Genomic DNA, 18,836 nt, shown 5'->3' with positions numbered 1-18,836 from the left:
TCTATAGTCTCTTTATAGTCTCTTTATAGTCTCTTTATAGTCTCTCTATAGTCTCTTTATAGTCTCTTTATAGTCTCTCTATAGTCTCTCTATAGAGTCTATAGTCTCTTTATAGTCTCTCTATAGTCTCTTTATAGTCTCTTTATGGTCTCTTTATAGTCCTGTTATAGTCTCTCTATAGTCTCTCTATGGTCTCTTTATAGTCTCTTTATAGTCTCTTTATAGTCTCTTTATGGTCTATTTATAGTCTCTTTATAGTGTCTTTATAGTCTCTTTATGGTATCTTTATAGTCTCTCTTTATAGTCTCTTTATAGTCTCTATATAGTCTCTTTATAGTCTCTTTATGGTCTCTTTATAGTCTCTTTATGGTCTCTTTATAGTCTCTTTATAGTCTCTTTATGGTCTCTTTATAGTCTCTTTATAGTCTCTCTATAGTCTCTTTATAGTCTCTTTATAGTCTCTTTATAGTCTCTTTATAGTCTCTTTATGGTCTCTTTATAGTCTCTTTGTAGTCTCTTTATAGTCTCTCTATAGTCTCTTTATAGTCTCTCTATAGTCTCTCTATAGAGTCTATAGTCTCTTTATAGTCTCTTTATAGTCTCTCTATAGTCTCTTTATAGTCTCTTTATAGTCTCTCTATAGTCTCTCTATAGAGTCTATAGTATCTTTATAGTCTCTTTATAGTCTCTCTATAGTCTCTTTATGGTCTCTTTATAGTCTCGTTATAGTCTCTTTATCGTCTCTTTATAGTCTCTTTATAGTCTCTTTATAGTCTCTTTATAGTCTCTTTATGGTCCTGTTATAGTCTCTTTATAGTCTCTTTATAGTCTCTTTATAGTCTCTTTATGGTCTATTTATAGTCTCTTTATAGTCTCTTTATAGTCCTGTTATAGTCTCTTTATAGTCTCTCTATAGTCTCTTTATAGTCTCTTTATAGTCTCTTTATAGTCTCTCTATAGTCTCACTATAGTCTCTCTATAGAGTCTATAGTCTCTTTATAGCCTCTTTATAGTCTCTTTATAGTCTCTCTATAGTCTCTTTATAGTCTCTCTATAGTCTCTCTATAGTCTCTTTATGGTCTCTTTATAGTCCTGTTATAGTCTCTTTATAGTCTCTCTATAGTCTCTTTATAGTCTCTTTATAGTCTCATTATAGTCTCTTTATGGTATCTTTATAGTCTCTTTATAGTCTCTTTATAGTCTCTTTATCGTCTCTTTATAGTCTCTTTATCGTCTCTTTATAGTCTCTCTATAGTCTCTTTATAGTCTCTTTATGGTATCTTTATAGTCTCTTTATAGTCTCTTTATAGTCTCTTTATCGTCTCTTTATCGTCTCTTTATAGTCTCTTTATCGTCTCTTTATCGTCTCTTTATAGTCTCTTTATAGTCTCTTTATAGTCTCTTTATCATCTCTTTATAGTCTCTTTATGGTCTCTTTAGAGTATCTTTATAGTCTCTCTATAGTCTCTTTATCGTCTCTTTATAGTCTCTTTATAGTCTCTTTATGGTCTTTTTAGAGTATCTTTATAGTCTCTCTATAGTCTCTTTATCGTCTCTTTATAGTCTCTTTATAGTCTCTTTATGGTATCTTTATAGTCTCTTTATAGTCTCTTTATACTCTCTTTATAGTCTCTTTATAGTCTCTTTATAGTCTCTTTATAGTATCTTTATCGTCTCTTTATAGTCTCTTTATGGTCTCTTTAGAGTATCTTTATAGTCTCTTTATAGTCTCTTTATAGTCTCTTTATAGTCTCTCTATAGTCTCTTTATAGTCTCTTTATGGTATCTTTATAGTCTCTTTATAGTCTCTTTATAGTCTATCTATAGTCTCTTTATAGTCTCTCTATAGTCTCTTTATAGTGTCTTTATGGTCTCTCTATAGTTTCTTTATAGTCTCTTTATAGTCTCTCTATAGTCTCTTTATAGTCTCTTTATAGTCTCTTTATAGTCTCTTTATAGTCTCTTTATGGTCTCTTTAGAGTATCTTTATAGTCTCTTTATAGTCTCTTTATAGTATCTTTATAGAGTCTATAGTCTCTTTATAGTCTCTTTATAGTCTCTTTATAGTCTCTTTATAGTCTCTCTATAGTCTCTTTATAGTCTCTTTATAGTCTCTTTATAGTCTCTCTATAGTCTCTTTATAGTCTCTCTATAGTCTCTCTATAGTCTCTCTATAGAGTCTATAGTCTCTTTATAGTCTCTTTATAGTCTCTCTATAGTCTCTTTATAGTCTCTCTATAGTCTCTTTATAGTCTCTTTATGGTCTCTTTATAGTCCTGTTATAGTCTCTCTATAGTCTCTCTATGGTCTCTTTATAGTCTCTTTATAGTCTCTTTATAGTCTCTTTATGGTCTATTTATAGTCTCTTTATAGTGTCTTTATAGTCTCTTTATGGTATCTTTATAGTCTCTTTATAGTCTCTTTATAGTCTCTTTATCGTCTCTTTATAGTCTCTTTATAGTCTCTATATAGTCTCTTTATAGTCTCTTTATGGTCTCTTTATAGTCTCTTTATGGTCTCTTTATAGTCTCTTTATAGTCTCTTTATGGTCTCTTTATAGTCTCTTTATAGTCTCTCTATAGTCTCTTTATAGTCTCTTTATAGTCTCTTTATGGTCTCTTTATAGTCTCTTTATAGTCTCTTTATAGTCTCTTTATGGTCTCTTTATAGTCTCTTTATAGTCTCTTTATAGTCTCTCTATAGTCTCTTTATAGTCTCTCTATAGTCTCTCTATAGAGTCTATAGTCTCTTTATAGTCTTTTTTTTTTTTTTTTTTTTTTTTTTTTTAACAGTTATTTAGACAGACAGCACTTACAAAAAATAAATAATAAAAAATGAAGAGACTAGCATCACAATAAAAACAAAAAGAAAAAACAGTGCACATAAATATTTACATGGGTATCACATGGTTAGTTGTCTGGTTCCCCTACTGTTGTTTTCTAGGTATTTGATACAAAGGCTGATTGTGTATCTCCCTTAAACAGGCATAAACAGGTAATTCCTACTCAAAGACAATAAATGCTGACTAAGGTTTGTATGTGTGATCTGGGTCCAGAGACCCTCCTTGAGCTTCTTTCTTCCCTTCTCCTTCGTCCTTTTTTTTTTTTTTTTCTTGTTTATTAACTTTCACTTTGCCTTTTGGTTCACCCATACACAAACCACATCATCCCTGAATATTTAATATCACACCGTTAAACAGACATAAATAATAAGGTATAAAAGCATTCAGCAATTGTAATATCCCAAAAACAAAATAGAAAATATTAACTAAAGTACAGGTGTGTGACATGGGTTCATAGACCCTGCTTGAACATCTTTCCTCCTTTACCCTTCGCTCTCTTGTGTTGCATTTGGTTCTTCCTCTGTGATGTCGTTCTCGTTCCTTTTATAATCCTCCCACTTTCCCCATCTTTCCCCAAATTTCTCTTCCTGTAACCTCAGCATGTGTGTTATCCTTTCCATATCCTGTATTTCTTCCACTATTCCTACCCATTTTGCTATTGTCGGTGGGTCTTCCTTGTACCACAGTCTCGTTATTGCTTTTCTGGCCGCTATCAACATTATCTTTATTAAATATTTGTCCCCCCCTTGTATTCCCTCGTGTGTCAGGGCTTTATAGTCTCTTTATAGTCTCTCTATAGTCTCTTTATAGTCTCTTTATAGTCTCTCTATAGTCTCTCTATAGAGTCTATAGTCTCTTTATAGTCTCTCTATAGTCTCTCTATAGTCTCTCTATAGAGTCTATAGTCTCTCTATAGTCTCTTTAAGGTCCTGCTATAGTCGTCCTATACTATAGTCTATTTAAGGTCCTGCTATAGTCGTCCTATAGTCTCTTTAAGGTCCTGCTATAGTCGTCCTATAGTCTCTTTAAGGTCCTGCTATAGTCGTCCTATAGTCTCTTTAAGGTCCTGCTATAGTCGTCCTATAGTCTCTTTAAGGTCCTGCTATAGTCGTCCTATAGTCTCTTTAAGGTCCTGCTATAGTCGTCCTATAGTCTCTTTAAGGTCTTGCTATAGTCGTCCTATAGTCTCTTTAAGGTCCTGCTATAGTCGTCCTATAGTCTCTTTAAGGTCTTGCTATAGTCGTCCTATAGTCTCTTTAAGGTCCTGCTATAGTCGTCCTATAGTCTCTTTAAGGTCCTGCTATAGTCGTCCTATAGTCTCTTTAAGGTCCTGCTATAGTCGTCCTATAGTCTCTTTAAGGTCCTGCTATAGTCGTCCTATAGTCTCTTTAAGGTCTTGCTATAGTCGTCCTATAGTCTCTTTAAGGTCCTGCTATAGTCGTCCTATAGTCTCTTTAAGGTCCTGCTATAGTCGTCCTATAGTCTCTTTAAGGTCCTGCTATAGTCGTCCTATAGTCTCTTTAAGGTCCTGCTATAGTCGTCCTATAGTCTCTTTAAGGTCCTGCTATAGTCGTCCTATAGTCTCTTTAAGGTCCTGCTATAGTCGTCCTATAGTCTCTTTAAGGTCCTGCTATAGTCGTCCTATAGTCTCTTTAAGGTCTTGCTATAGTCGTCCTATAGTCTCTTTAAGGTCCTGCTATAGTCGTCCTATAGTCTCTTTAAGGTCCTGCTATAGTCGTCCTATAGTCTCTTTAAGGTCCTGCTATAGTCGTCCTATAGTCTCTTTAAGGTCCTGCTATAGTCGTCCTATAGTCTCTTTAAGGTCTTGCTATAGTCGTCCTATAGTCTCTTTAAGGTCTTGCTATAGTCGTCCTATACTATAGTCTCTTTAAGGTCCTGCTATAGTCGTCCTATCGTCTCTTTAAGGTCCTGCTATAGTCGTCCTATAGTCTCTTTAAGGTCCTACTATAGTCGTCCTATAGTCTCTTTAAGGTCTTGCTATAGTCGTCCTATAGTCTCATTAAGGTCTTGCTATAGTCGTCCTATAGTCTCTTTAAGGTCCTGCTATAGTCGTCCTATAGTCTCTTTAAGGTCCTGCTATAGTCGTCCTATAGTCTCTTTAAGGTCTTGCTATAGTCGTCCTATAGTCTCATTAAGGTCTTGCTATAGTCGTCCTATAGTCTCTTTAAGGTCCTGCTATAGTCGTCCTATAGTCTCTTTAAGGTCCTGCTATAGTCGTCCTATAGTCTCTTTAAGGTCCTGCTATAGTTGTTCTATAGTCTCTTTAAGGTCTTGCTATAGTCGTCCTATAGTCTCTTTAAGGTCCTGCTATAGTCGTCCTATAGTCTCTTTAAGGTCTTGCTATAGTCGTCCTATAGTCTCTTTAAGGTCCTGCTATAGTCGTCCTATAGTCTCTTTAAGGTCTTGCTATAGTCGTCCTATAGTCTCTTTAAGGTCCTGCTATAGTCGTCCTATACTATAGTCTCTTTAAGGTCCTGCTATAGTCGTCCTATACTATAGTCTCTTTAATGTCTTGCTATAGTCGTCCTATAGTCTCTTTAAGGTCCTGCTATAGTCGTCCTATAGTCTCTTTAAGGTCCTGCTATAGTCGTCCTATAGTCTCTTTAAGGTCCTGCTATAGTCGTCCTATAGTCTCTTTAAGGTCCTGCTATAGTCGTCCTATAGTCTCTTTAAGGTCCTGCTATAGTCGTCCTATAGTCTCTTTAAGGTCCTGCTATAGTCGTCCTATAGTCTCTTTAAGGTCCTGCTATAGTCGTCCTATAGTCTCTTTAAGGTCTTGCTATAGTCGTCCTATAGTCTCTTTAAGGTCCTGCTATAGTCGTCCTATAGTCTCTTTAAGGTCCTGCTATAGTCGTCCTATCGTCTCTTTAAGGTCCTGCTATAGTCGTCCTATAGTCTCTTTAAGGTCCTGCTATAGTCGTCCTATAGTCTCTTTAAGGTCTTGCTATAGTCGTCCTATAGTCTCTTTAAGGTCTTGCTATAGTCGTCCTATACTATAGTCTCTTTAAGGTCCTGCTATAGTCGTCCTATCGTCTCTTTAAGGTCCTGCTATAGTCGTCCTATAGTCTCTTTAAGGTCCTGCTATAGTCGTCCTATCGTCTCTTTAAGGTCCTGCTATAGTCGTCCTATAGTCTCTTTAAGGTCCTGCTATAGTCGTCCTATAGCAGGGGTGTCAAACTCATTTTCACAGAGGGCCACATCAGCATTATGGTTGCCCTCAAAGGGCCAAAGACCGTATAAATGTTAATGTAATGTAAAATAAATGTAGCTACACATTTACATATTGTTAAACATGGTGTTTCTGTATTTATTACTTATTCAAGTTATACATATTGCATATTAATTTGCATAAATGTAAAAATATATGTTAGCTTATGTTATTTTAACAAATAATTTTAGTTTATCAGAACCCCATATTACTCCACCAATCAATGATCAAACCATTCAAGTAAATAACAAAGAAGAATATCATCAAATACAAGCTATGACATTAAGTTTGTTCAAAACCTTTTTGTCACAGTCAAGAGGGGCAGAACTAACAACTGTGAGCTGCAAAGAACATGTGGGACAGATGTAGCAGATGTTACAAAAACAAATGGCTGCACACAACCTTGCAGAGGCCATACATCCAACTAATGGAAGATAGTTTAATTAACTTTAATTAACAGATTGCAGAATGAGTACAGTACAGTACAGCTCAATACACACAATTGTTAAGGGGATGCAGACCAGAGAAAGACTTTCGACTTGTTTACATCAGGGTCCCCCATTTTCAATTCATAATGAAATTGCTATTATGTGTCTGCATGAACACACAACTGTAACTGTACTCAAAAATAACAAAATAAGGGTTGTCTCAGTTCACAACTATATTGGTCAAGTTTTGGGTGGGACTTGTTTGCGTCCCTACAGCTTCTTATTCAATTGAGCGAGATGCTCGGTTATGTCACACAGCCAGTTTGCATCTGACAGTTCAGACAATATTTCTTCAACCCTTTGTTACCTATTCCGCCTGGATCTTTTTTGTATTTTGGGCTGTAAAATTGTCAAAGAATGTCTGAGGAGTAAGTGCTTTTGGCTTTTTTCCTTTGTTACCTCAGATGTTCAACATACATGTATGTGTAAGAATGTGTAATAACTAAGGCTGTCAAAGTTAAAGCTTTATTAACGCATTAACCCACAATTATTTTAACACTGCTATTTTTTAACCCAATATTAATGTAAAAAAATATATATATATATATATTTTTATTTTTTATACCTGCGCTCTTGGGGGGCCACATCAAATGACGTGGCGGGCCGGATTTGGCCCGCGGGCCGTGAGTTTGACACCTATGTCCTATAGTCTCTTTAAGGTCCTGCTATAGTCGTCCTATAGTCTCTTTAAGGTCCTACTATAGTCGTCCTATAGTCTCTTTAAGGTCCTGCTATAGTCGTCCTATAGTCTCTTTAAGGTCCTGCTATAGTCGTCCTATAGTCTCTTTAAGGTCCTGCTATAGTCGTCCTATAGTCTCTTTAAGGTCCTGTTATAGTCGTCCTATAGTCTCTTTAAGGTCTTGCTATAGTCGTCCTATAGTCTCTTTAAGGTCCTGCTATAGTCGTCCTATAGTCTCTTTAAGGTCCTGCTATAGTCGTCCTATAGTCTCTTTAAGGTCCTGCTATAGTCGTCCTATAGTCTCTTTAAGGTCCTGTTATAGTCGTCCTATAGTCTCTTTAAGGTCTTGCTATAGTCGTCCTATAGTCTCTTTAAGGTCCTGCTATAGTCATCCTATAGTCTCTTTAAGGTCTTGCTATAGTCGTCCTATAGTCTCTTTAAGGTCCTGCTATAGTCGTCCTATAGTCTCTTTAAGGTCCTACTATAGTCGTCCTATAGTCTCTTTAAGGTCCTGCTATAGTCGTCCTATAGTCTCTTTAAGGTCCTACTATAGTCGTCCTATAGTCTCTTTAAGGTCCTACTATAGTCGTCCTATAGTCTCTTTAAGGTCTTGCTATAGTCGTCCTATAGTCTCTTTAAGGTCTTGCTATAGTCGTCCTATAGTCTCTTTAAGGTCCTGCTATAGTCGTCCTATAGTCTCTTTAAGGTCCTGCTATAGTCGTCCTATAGTCTCTTTAAGGTCCTGCTATAGTCGTCCTATAGTCTCTTTAAGGTCCTGTTATAGTCGTACTATAGTCTCTTTAATGTCCTGCTATAGTCGTCCTATAGTCTCTTTAAGGTCCTGCTATAGTCGTCCTATAGTCTCTTTAAGGTCCTGCTATAGTCGTCCTATAGTCTCTTTAAGGTCCTGCTATAGTCGTCCTATAGTCTCTTTAAGGTCCTGCTATAGTCGTCCTATACTATAGTCTCTTTAAGGTCCTGCTATAGTCGTCCTATAGTCTCTTTAAGGTCTTGCTATAGTCGTCCTATAGTCTCTTTAAGGTCCTGCTATAGTCGTCCTATAGTCTCTTTAAGGTCTTGCTATAGTCGTCCTATAGTCTCTTTAAGGTCCTGCTATATTCGTCCTATAGTCTCTTTAAGGTCCTGCTATAGTCGTCCTATACTATAGTCTCTTTAAGGTCCTGCTATAGTCGTCCTATAGTCTCTTTAAGGTCCTGCTATAGTCGTCCTATAGTCTCTTTAAGGTCCTGCTATAGTCGTCCTATAGTCTCTTTAAGGTCCTGCTATAGTCGTCCTATAGTCTCTTTAAGGTCTTGTTATAGTCGTACTATAGTCTCTTTAAGGTCCTGCTATAGTCGTCCTATAGTCCTCTCGCAGCACCAACCTGTCCTCTCTGGTATTGGCAGGGGAACCTCTTGGGGCTGAGTTCTCCCGGGCCGTGACTGGGTCTGTCCAGAACAGAGATAGTACAGCGGTCGCCAGCCAGAACCCTGCTCACCAGGTGGTACTGGGGGTCCAACAGGACCACACCACCTCTAGGGACCTAGAACAGAACCGAATAGAATAGCAAAAAAGAATATATCCATACTTATCACACATCTTACTACCATGCAGCTCACTATGACTATCTGTTCTCAGAATAGCAATCCTGCTTTAAAAGCTAGGTTACAAAATGTTGGCCCGATTTCATACTTACCAGTAATGTTGTTGGGTTCTTTCTCAGCACAGTGCATGTTTAAATAAACACTAAAACATTAACACATGTTCCACAGAGCAGCTAAACACTAACACATGGTAAACAGAGAAGCCAAACATTAACACATGTTCCACAGAGCAGCCAAACATTAAAACATGTTCCACAGAGCAGCTAAACACTAAAACATGGTAAACAGAGAAGCCAAACATTAACACATGTTCCACAGAGCAGCCAAACATTAAAACATGTTCCACAGAGCAGCTAAACACTAAAACATGGTAAACAGAGAAGCCAAACATTAAAACATGTTCCACAGAGCAGCCAAACATTAAAACATGTTCCACAGAGCAGCTAAACACTAAAACATGGTAAACAGAGAAGCCAAACATTAACACATGTTCCACAGAGCAGCCAAACATTAACACATGTTCCACAGAGCAGCCAAACATTAACATAATATGTTCCACAGAGCAGCTATACATTAACACATGTTCCACAGAGCAGCCAAACATTAACACATGTTCCACAGAGCAGCCAAACATTAAAATATGTTCCACAGAGCAGCCAAACATTAACATAATATGTTCCACAGAGCAGCTAAACATTAAAACATGTTCCACAGAGCAGCTAAACATTAACACATGTTCCACAGAGCAGCCAAACATTAACATATGTTCCACAGAGCAGCCAAACATTAACACATGTTCCACAGAGCAGCCAAACATTAACATAATATGTTCCACAGAGCAGCTAAACATTAACACATGTTCCACAGAGCAGCCAAACATTAAAACATGTTCCACAGAGCAGCTAAACATTAAAACATGTTCCACAGAGCAGCTAAACACTAAAACATGGTAAACAGAGAAGCCAAACATTAACACATGTTCCACAGAGCAGCCAAACATTAACACATGTTCCACAGAGCAGCCAAACATTAACATAATATGTTCCACAGAGCAGCTATACATTAACACATGTTCCACAGAGCAGCCAAACATTAACACATGTTCCACAGAGCAGCCAAACATTAAAATATGTTCCACAGAGCAGCCAAACATTAACATAATATGTTCCACAGAGCAGCTAAACATTAAAACATGTTCCACAGAGCAGCCAAACATTAACATATGTTCCACAGAGCAGCCAACCATTAACACATGTTCCACAGAGCAGCCAAACATTAACATATGTTCCACAGAGCAGCCAAACATTAAAACATGTTCCACAGAGCAGCCAAACATTAACATATGTTCCACAGAGCAGCCAAACATTAACACATGTTGCACAGAGAAGCCAAACATTAACACATGTTCCACAGAGCAGCCAAACATTAACACATGTTGCACAGAGCAGCTAAACATTAAAACATGTTCCACAGAGAAGCCAAACATTAACACATGTTCCACAGAGCAGCCAAACATTAAAACATGTTCCACATAGCAGCCAAACATTAACATAATATGTTCCACAGAGCAGCTAAACATTAACACATGTTCCACAGAGCAGCCAAACATTAACACATGTTCCACAGAGCAGCCAACCATTAACACATGTTCCACAGAGCAGCTAAACATTAAAACGTGTCCCACAGAGCAGCCAAACATTAACACATGTTCCACAGAGCAGCCAAACATTAACACATGTTCCACAGAGCAGCTATACATTAACACATGTTCCACAGAGCAGCCAAACATTAAAACATGTTCCACAGAGCAGCCAAACATTAACACATGTTCCACAGAGCAGCCAAACATAACACATGTTGCACAGAGCAGCTAAACATTAACACATGTTGCACAGAGCAGCTAAACATTAACACATGTTGCACAGAGCAGCTAAACATTAACACATGTTGCACAGAGCAGCCAAAGCAAAGACATTTGTTTTCAAGTATGTTGAAGTGCTTAAAACTGTGGCTCAATTCGTTTTATGTCTAACTAAGGAGGCACTGAGTATCCAGTATAAAGAACAGCATGGATTGTGCTGAGAAAGGACCCTTAACACTTTGAATGCCCATCACGAGATTTCTTGGGTTATCAGCCCGCCCCCTGAATGCCCATCATGAGAATTCTCGTATTTTTTTTTTTATTAGCGATCTGAATTCATATTTCATCAACCAAGTCTACCGTTGGTAAACCAGCTCCACCAGGCGCTCAGATGTGAAAAAAGCGCCCCCTATCCTCTCCCAGATGGTAATGCACCCTTTTGGATTGGACTCAATGAAAATGGATGAGAAAAAAAAACTCCGGAATCCACATTTTACTTCTCACGCATGTAACCGGAGCCGATCAGATTCATTGTGGACCCTCAGCACAGCGTGTAATATGTGTTTTACAGTATACGCGTTGGATCAATAAAAGGATAGATTTTTGGAATGGCGATCAGGAATTGGAATAATCCATTTGGATACCATCTGATCTCAGGTAAGGAATCTATTTTACCAGTCTCTGTTTTCACGGAGATATAAGCTTTTCCCCTATATGTGATATGGCTGTTTGACTGTGCGAGCGATCAGGAACTAAGATAATCGATTTTCAGCTCGCAGCACCAGCGTGCATACGTACACATATACTATCGATAATCTAGCGTTTATTTGAAAACGATTCATAAATAGGCAGAAAAATTACAACGTTCTAGAATATTACAGTACAGGGCGTTTATCACAGATAATTTTTTCCCCCCTTGAAAACGAGGGTTTTTCAAAATGCTATAAAACGGAAATGAACCGATAAAAAAACAATCCGCTTCGACAATGTTGACTGGAAAATGAGTCATTGATAAGCGACGGGCAGATTAGACACATAGCCATAATTTAAAACATAGATTAGGCGATATTAATGCTAACATTGAAGTGGATGGTGGGCATTCAAGCACTAAATGTGCGCCCCCTGCTGGGCACTGAAAGTGTTAAACAACATCATCAACAAGTAGGAAATACAGATAGGGGTCCAAAACTCTGAACTCACCCTTTAAGATGCATACGACGCATGGATTTATTCATAGCATTTAGTCACAGACATCTTGGTTGCAAACAACAGGTGATTGTAATCAAATGGATGGTGATAATCGTTAAATTGAGCCAATGAGCTGTGGCATTGCGCCATATTGTATTTCAAAACAGGTCATGAGAATACTATGAATATCTGAATTATGTGTGTGAATTTATTTAATACATGTTTGTAGGGTTTTTATCTGTTATTTATTGTATATTTGCTCTTTCTTTTTGTCAGTTGCACAAATAAATAAAATCGAACTAAACCTATGATGCTACTGTCCACTGAGGAGGCGTATTATCTCAACCCTTCTGGCCCCTTAGCAATGATTTCCTGTTTTTTGCCTTTTTGTGTGTGTGTTTCTGTGTACAACGGTGGCTGTGTTGATGACTATGTCATGAAATTGGGTCCGTTTGGTTCTTTTCCATATATATACAATATGTTAAATGGTCATCATTAGAATGGCTCTAAAAAAAGAAAGTTATACACTTTAGCTTGCCAATTAACCATAAGGTTTTTTCCCCTCCCATTAACTCCAATGTTAAAACGCTGTTTTTTAATGTGCAATCATTAATTTAATTTTCGATGCAATTATAAAATGAACGTTTTTTTCACAAGGTAGAGACCAACGCAATACTCCAGGAATTCTGTTACCGGATTTCTACACACGGTGGCGCAATTGCCCTATGGCTGTTGTTGCCAGCTAGGAAGCCGTCACATGGCCCCAAGAGGCGGAGGTAATGCAGGCTGCAGGCTGCAGGCTGCAGTAGAGTGGGGGGGGGGGGGGGGGGCGAGGAGAGCGAGCAGCGCTGCGGTGGAAGAATTCTCCCCTCCTCCTCCTCAACCGTGTCTCGCCAGCTGCAACACGGATCACTTTGATTGGTGCCCCCCCCCTCGGCTCCTCGCTGAGCTCGCTCTGTGCGCGGAAGGGGCTGGTGGTTGAGTACACAGCGCTCGTGTCTTCAGAATCTACTGGCAAAAAGTGTACTGTACCCCCGCTGGAAATATTACCAATAACCAGTGCTTACTAACGTTAGCGTCTCGGCTATTTCTGACCGAATGATTCAATCATTTGTCTACACCAGGACATTATCTTATTCACAAGGACTTTGTGCTGGTTTCCCACGCTGGACTATGGGGTCGAAAACGTATATAAATATGAGAAATATGCCGTTTTCTGCGTTTTTTTTTGTTGAAAAAGGCAGTTACTATCAAACAAACAGGAATTTAAGTGGTTAAAATTCGGAAATATTTGTAATCTTTTATAGATATCTTGAGGTTCTTAGTGTTAATCGTGAAAAGAAAAATGTTTAAAAAATATAAAAAATTAACAATTGTATGACCTTGAACTTGACGCAACACTTTCCTGCTTAAGCTTATAACTATGCAATTTATAAGAAGGCATAAGGGTTTTAAAGGTGCTATAGATAACATTTTATGTTGAGTAATCATTTAAAGTTGCTATAGATAAAATGTGTATGTAGAGTAGTAATTATTTTTAATACATCCACAGAACTTTTAGAGAGAAAAGTATAGCTTTTTCCTCGAATATTGATTAATGAATTTATAATTAAAAAAATATGTGCAGTTCCAAAATGTATGTTGTTGTTTGTTGCAGCCATGTATCCCCTCCCTACTTCCCATTTCCCCACGTTGAATGCACCTGATTGGATAAATAACATGCTGGTGCTCTAGTCTGACATCTAGTGGCTGAATGTTATCTACAGCACCTTTAACCTTGCACGGCAGGGCCGGCCTGGTGTATAGAAGGGGCTGCTTTGGGCCCCTGTGGACACCACCGGGCCCACAAGAGAGCTTGAAGTGTCCCACAAGAGAGCTTGAAGTGTCCCACAGGAGAGCTTGAAGTGTCCCACAAGAGAGCTTGAAGTGTCCCACAGGAGAGCTTGAAGTGTCCCACAGGAGAGCTTGAAGTGTCCCACAAGAGAGCTTGAAGTGTCCCACAGGAGAGCTTGAAGTGTCCCACAGGAGAGCTTGAAGTGTCCCACAAGAGAGCTTGAAGTGTCCCACAGGAGAGCTTGAAGTGTCCCACAAGAGAGCTTGAAGTGTCCCACAGGAGAGCTTGAAGTGTCCCACAAGAGAGCTTGAAGTGTCCCACAAGAGAGCTTGAAGTGTCCCACAAGAGAGCTTGAAGTGTCCCACAAGAGAGCTTGAAGTGTCCCACAAGAGAGCTTGAATGAAGTGTCCCACAGGAGAGCTTGAAGTGTCCCACAGGAGAGCTTGAAGTGTCCCACAGGAGAGCTTGAAGTGTCCCACAGGAGAGCTTGAAGTGTCCCACAGGAGAGCTTGAAGTGTCCCACAGGAGAGCTTGAAGTGTCCCACAAGAGAGCTTGAATGAAGTGTCCCACAGGAGAGCTTGAAGTGTCCCACAGGAGAGCTTGAAGTGTCCCACAAGAGAGCTTGAATGAAGTGTCCCACAGGAGAGCTTGAAGTGTCCCACAAGAGAGCTTGAAGTGTCCCACAAGAGAGCTTGAAGTGTCCCACAAAAGAGCTTGAAGTGTCCCACAGGAGAGCTTGAAGTGTCCCACAAGAGAGCTTGAAGTGTCCCACAAGAGAGCTTGAAGTGTCCCACAGGAGAGCTTGAAGTGTCCCACAAGAGAGCTTGAAGTGTCCCACAAGAGAGCTTGAAGTGTCCCACAGGAGAGCTTGAAGTGTCCCACAAGAGAGCTTGAAGTGTCCCACAAGAGAGCTTGAAGTGTCCCACAAGAGAGCTTGAAGTGTCCCACAAGAGAGCTTGAAGTGTCCCACAGGAGAGCTTGAAGTGACCCACAGGAGAGGTTGAAGTGTCCCACAAGAGAGCTTGAAGTGTCCCACAAGAGAGCTTGAAGTGTCCCACAAGAGAGCTTGAAGTGTCCCACAAGAGAGCTTGAAGTGTCCCACAGGAGAGCTTGAAGTGTCCCACAAGAGAGCTTGAAGTGTCCCACAGGAGAGCTTGAAGTGTCCCACAGGAGAGCTTGAAGTGTCCCACAAGAGAGCTTGAAGTGTCCCACAAGAGAGCTTGAAGTGTCCCACAGGAGAGCTTGAAGTGTCCCACAAGAGAGCTTGAAGTGTCCCACAAGAGAGCTGGAAGTGTCCCACAGGAGAGCTTGAAGTGTCCCACAGGAGAGCTTGAAGTGACCCACAGGAGAGGTTGAAGTGTCCCACAAGAGAGCTTGAAGTGTCCCACAAGAGAGCTTGAAGTGTCCCACAAGAGAGCTTGAAGTGTCCCACAGGAGAGCTTGAAGTGTCCCACAGGAGAGCTTGAAGTGTCCCACAAGAGAGCTTGAAGTGTCCCACAAGAGAGCTTGAAGTGTCCCACAAGAGAGCTTGAAGTGTCCCACAGGAGAGCTTGAAGTGTCCCACAGGAGAGCTTGAAGTGTCCTACAGGAGAGCTTGAAGTGTCCCACAAGAGAGCTTGAAGTGTCCCACAGGAGAGCTTGAAGTGTCCCACAGGAGAGCTTGAAGTGTCCCACAAGAGAGCTTGAAGTGTCCCACAAGAGAGCTTGAAGTGTCCCACAAGAGAGCTTGAATGAAGTGTCCCACAGGAGAGCTTGAAGTGTCCCACAGGAGAGCTTGAAGTGTCCCAGAAGAGTGCTTGAAATGTCAATATTATAAACGGTAAAATAAAACAATACAATATAATTATAGAGCTTTACAAAGACACACAAAAAAGTAGTAAACACAGTAGCTCGGGAGCTGTATGGTCTGCGAATGATCAAGCGTTGACAATAGTCAATAGTATTGGCCGCTAAACCAAGACAGCGGTTCTGACCAACCAGCATCCTTTGAGGAACTACTGGTGGCTATGGACAAAGATACTCTGCCGTGTATGTGCCATGTATGTGCCATGTATGTGCCATGTATGTGCCGGCCCGGTTCCAAACAGTTTCATAGGATGACTTCCCAGATGGCTCTGTGCAACAGCGAACAGACCACCTGGTGGGTCAGGTTAATATAAACTCTGACCCGAATGAATAAACCACTACATACCTTGAGTCCAGGGTTAGCTAGTAGAATGGATCCTGGGCTGATCCCGGGCCTGTTCTGGTAGGGCTGGAGGTTATGATGATGGTGTAGTATCGCCGGTCCATAGTTGGTTCCCTTCGCCGCGCCACACGACAGAACCAGCAGCAGAGTCCAGACAGTTAGTGGTCCGAGACCCAGAGACCCAAGGGAGGTTCTGGGAGGCTGAAGCAGCCCGTCAGACCTAGGAGAAGCCCAGAGGAGTCGGGACGGCTGCATCCTGCAAGGGGCTGGATGTGTCCTGAAGACTGGAGCGGGTCATATAAGATAGTATCTGCTATTTCTCTCTCTCTCTGTCTTTTCTCTCTCTCAATCTCTCTGTTCTCCTCCTCTCTCTTCTATTTCTCTATCTCTCTGTCTCTCTCCCCCTCTGTTCTCTCTCTCCCTCTCTGTTCTCTCTGTCTCTCTCCCCCTCTGTTCTCTCTGTTCTCTCTCTCTCTGTTCTCTCTGTCTTTTATCTCTCAATCTCTCTGTTCTCTTTCTCTATCTCTCTGTTTCTCTGTCTCTCTATCTCTCTGTATCTCTCCCTCTCTGTTCTCTCTCTGTCTCTCCCTCTCTGTTCTCTCTCTCTCCCCCTCTGTTCTCTCTGTCTTTTATCTATCTGTTCTCCTCTTCTCTGTTCTCTTTCTCTCTGTCTCTCTGTCTCTCTGTCTCTCTGTCTCTCTGTCTCTCTATCTCTCTGTATCTCTCCCTCTCTGTTCTCTCTCTGTCTCTCCCTCTCTGTTCTCTCTGTCTGTTCTCTGTCTATATCTCTCTGTTCTCCTCCTCTCTATTCTCTTTCTCTATATCTCAGTATATCTCCCTCTCTGTCTCTCCTTCCCTCTCCCTCTCTTTTTAATTAAGTTGCTTCATTTAGAAGAGGGTTCAACAAAAATATAATCAAAGCATTAAATATCTCTATCTCTCCCTCTCAGTCACTTTGACTGGACTGGAGTATACTGTCAAACACTCATTTACTCCACTCTCTCTTTCTCTCACTCTCTCACCCCCCTCTCTTTCTTTCTCCATCTCGACCTCCACAAACATTGACTGAAGGGTTAAGGGACCCGAACCTAATTCACACCCAACGACTAAAACTCCCTTTTACAGTAATAGCATCCAAACAAACACACACACACACACGTGCACACACACACAGTCAGAGAGAGAAAATACCAGACAATTAGAAACATTTACTTTAAAAAAAATTCTCCAGCAAATCTTTTTTTCAGTAGCAAAGAAAAGCACAACATTTTCTTTAGTAGCAAATAAAATGGTCTTGTAGAAATATAGAACTGTATACAGCATTGGACATTGTAACAAATGTTTGGCTATTCAAAATATGAACCAAAATGAAGGTTTATGTGTTTACAAATAATCCTTCCTATTTCTAAGAGGAATAGGACATTCTCAACAATAGGCTTACAGTAACTTTAGCGAACATGACAAATAGTCTTTTTTTTTTTAAACTTAATTTTTTTAGCGTTTATCGCTTTTCTGGTCAAGCATGACCGACAGTTGTAGGGTGAAACGGGAGAGAGAGCAGGGGGAGACATTCGGCAAATGACGGCGAGTCCGGGAATCGAACTCGGAGTCAACCAGATCCGTGACGCAGCACGGAGTCCCGCGACGCAGCGCGGTAACATGGTGTGCTACTGGAGCACCCGACAAATAGTCTTAATAATCTAGATATTAATGTCATCACTGATACCTTTTTTTCCTACACCAGCAAAGCAGAAAAATAAGCGTCATAAAGAAAAAGGTGAATGAAACAGATGTATAATTAGTAGTCACGAGTGGGACTCAAGATTAACACCGGAAAGACAAAAACCATGAGAATTAATGCAAGAAACCATGACAAAATCAACATCAACGACCAAGAGATTGAGGATGTAGACCAATTCACATACTTGGGAGCCACCATCTGTAAAGAGGGAGGGGGTATGAAAGACCTAAAGACAGACTCTCCAAAGCAAGAGGTGCATTCATCAAACTCAAAAAGATCTGGCACTCCAACAGCATCTCAAGAAGAACAAAGCTGAGATTGTACAAAACACTGGTTGTGCCAGTCCTACTGTATGGATGTGAAACATGGAAGATGAACAAGGGAGACAACAAATCAGTCGACGTGTTCCATAACAGATGCCTCAGAAGAATCCTCAGAATCCAGTGGCAAGACCGCATCAGCACCGTAGAGCTACTAGAAAGAGCCGACATGAAGCTGTTGAGCAAGGAAGTGAAGTGGCGAAGATGGAAGATGATAGGACACATACTGAGGCAAGACCACAACAACGACTGCAACATATCAATGACTTGGGCACCAGAAGGGAAAAGAAGAAAAGGAAGACCAAAGACTACCTGGAGACGCACAGTAGAGAAAGAAAGAAAAGAGGCAGGGTAGAGCTCATGGCCTGAAGCAAGAACAATGGCAGCTGACCGGGAGAAGTGGAAACGCTCTGTGAAGGCCTTATGTGCCACTAGGCACAAAGTGGATAGGTAACAGGTAACATTAGTAGTCTCAACAGGAGGACCAGAGGATCACTCTATTTAGCCCTCCCAAAATATCCATATAAATCTAAACGCCCACTTGCCAAATATAGTACAATTTATCTGTGCTATTGTGGTGACTCACTTATCACGCACAATTGGTGCAGACATTCACTGGACTTGAGGAGCGGAGTGAGTGCTCCTTTAAGCCTGGGGATTCTGGGAACAGGGTGGGTATTTGGTAACCTATATTATGTCAGCTGTCAGCTGGCTGCTGTCACTTTCGAGTAGTAACGTTAACGTCTCTGCACTCTGTTGGATGTATGTAATTTATGTTGGGAAGTAAAAAGAAAGACTCGACTACCGTCTCCCGTTTCATCCTTTCTTGCGTTCCCACATTGGTGACCTGAAGTACGTGAG

The 18,836-nt window shown here is 40.3% G+C and overlaps 1 protein-coding gene across 1 annotated transcript in view; it reads right to left on the bottom strand.

Annotated features, from left to right (window-relative positions):
• LOC311239054 (FRAS1-related extracellular matrix protein 3-like) overlaps positions 1-16,169 on the bottom strand; it is a gene marked incomplete at both ends in the record, with an annotated part of 63,464 nt that extends 47,295 nt beyond the window's left edge. Inside the window, 3 exons of the mRNA XM_084327281.1 lie at positions 8,623-8,781; positions 13,661-15,385; positions 15,918-16,169. Of these exons, the coding sequence (XP_084183407.1) occupies positions 8,623-8,781; positions 13,661-15,385; positions 15,918-16,169 (2,136 nt within the window). The remainder of the gene's footprint in view (positions 1-8,622; positions 8,782-13,660; positions 15,386-15,917) is intronic.
• Positions 16,170-18,836: the final 2,667 nt, after the last annotated feature.

Source organism: Notolepis coatsorum, assembly GCF_963971535.1.
Source record: "Notolepis coatsorum genome assembly, chromosome: 1".
NCBI classification, from domain to species: Eukaryota; Metazoa; Chordata; class Actinopteri; order Aulopiformes; family Paralepididae; genus Notolepis; species Notolepis coatsorum.
This window is presented reverse-complemented; position numbering and strand designations above follow the sequence as displayed.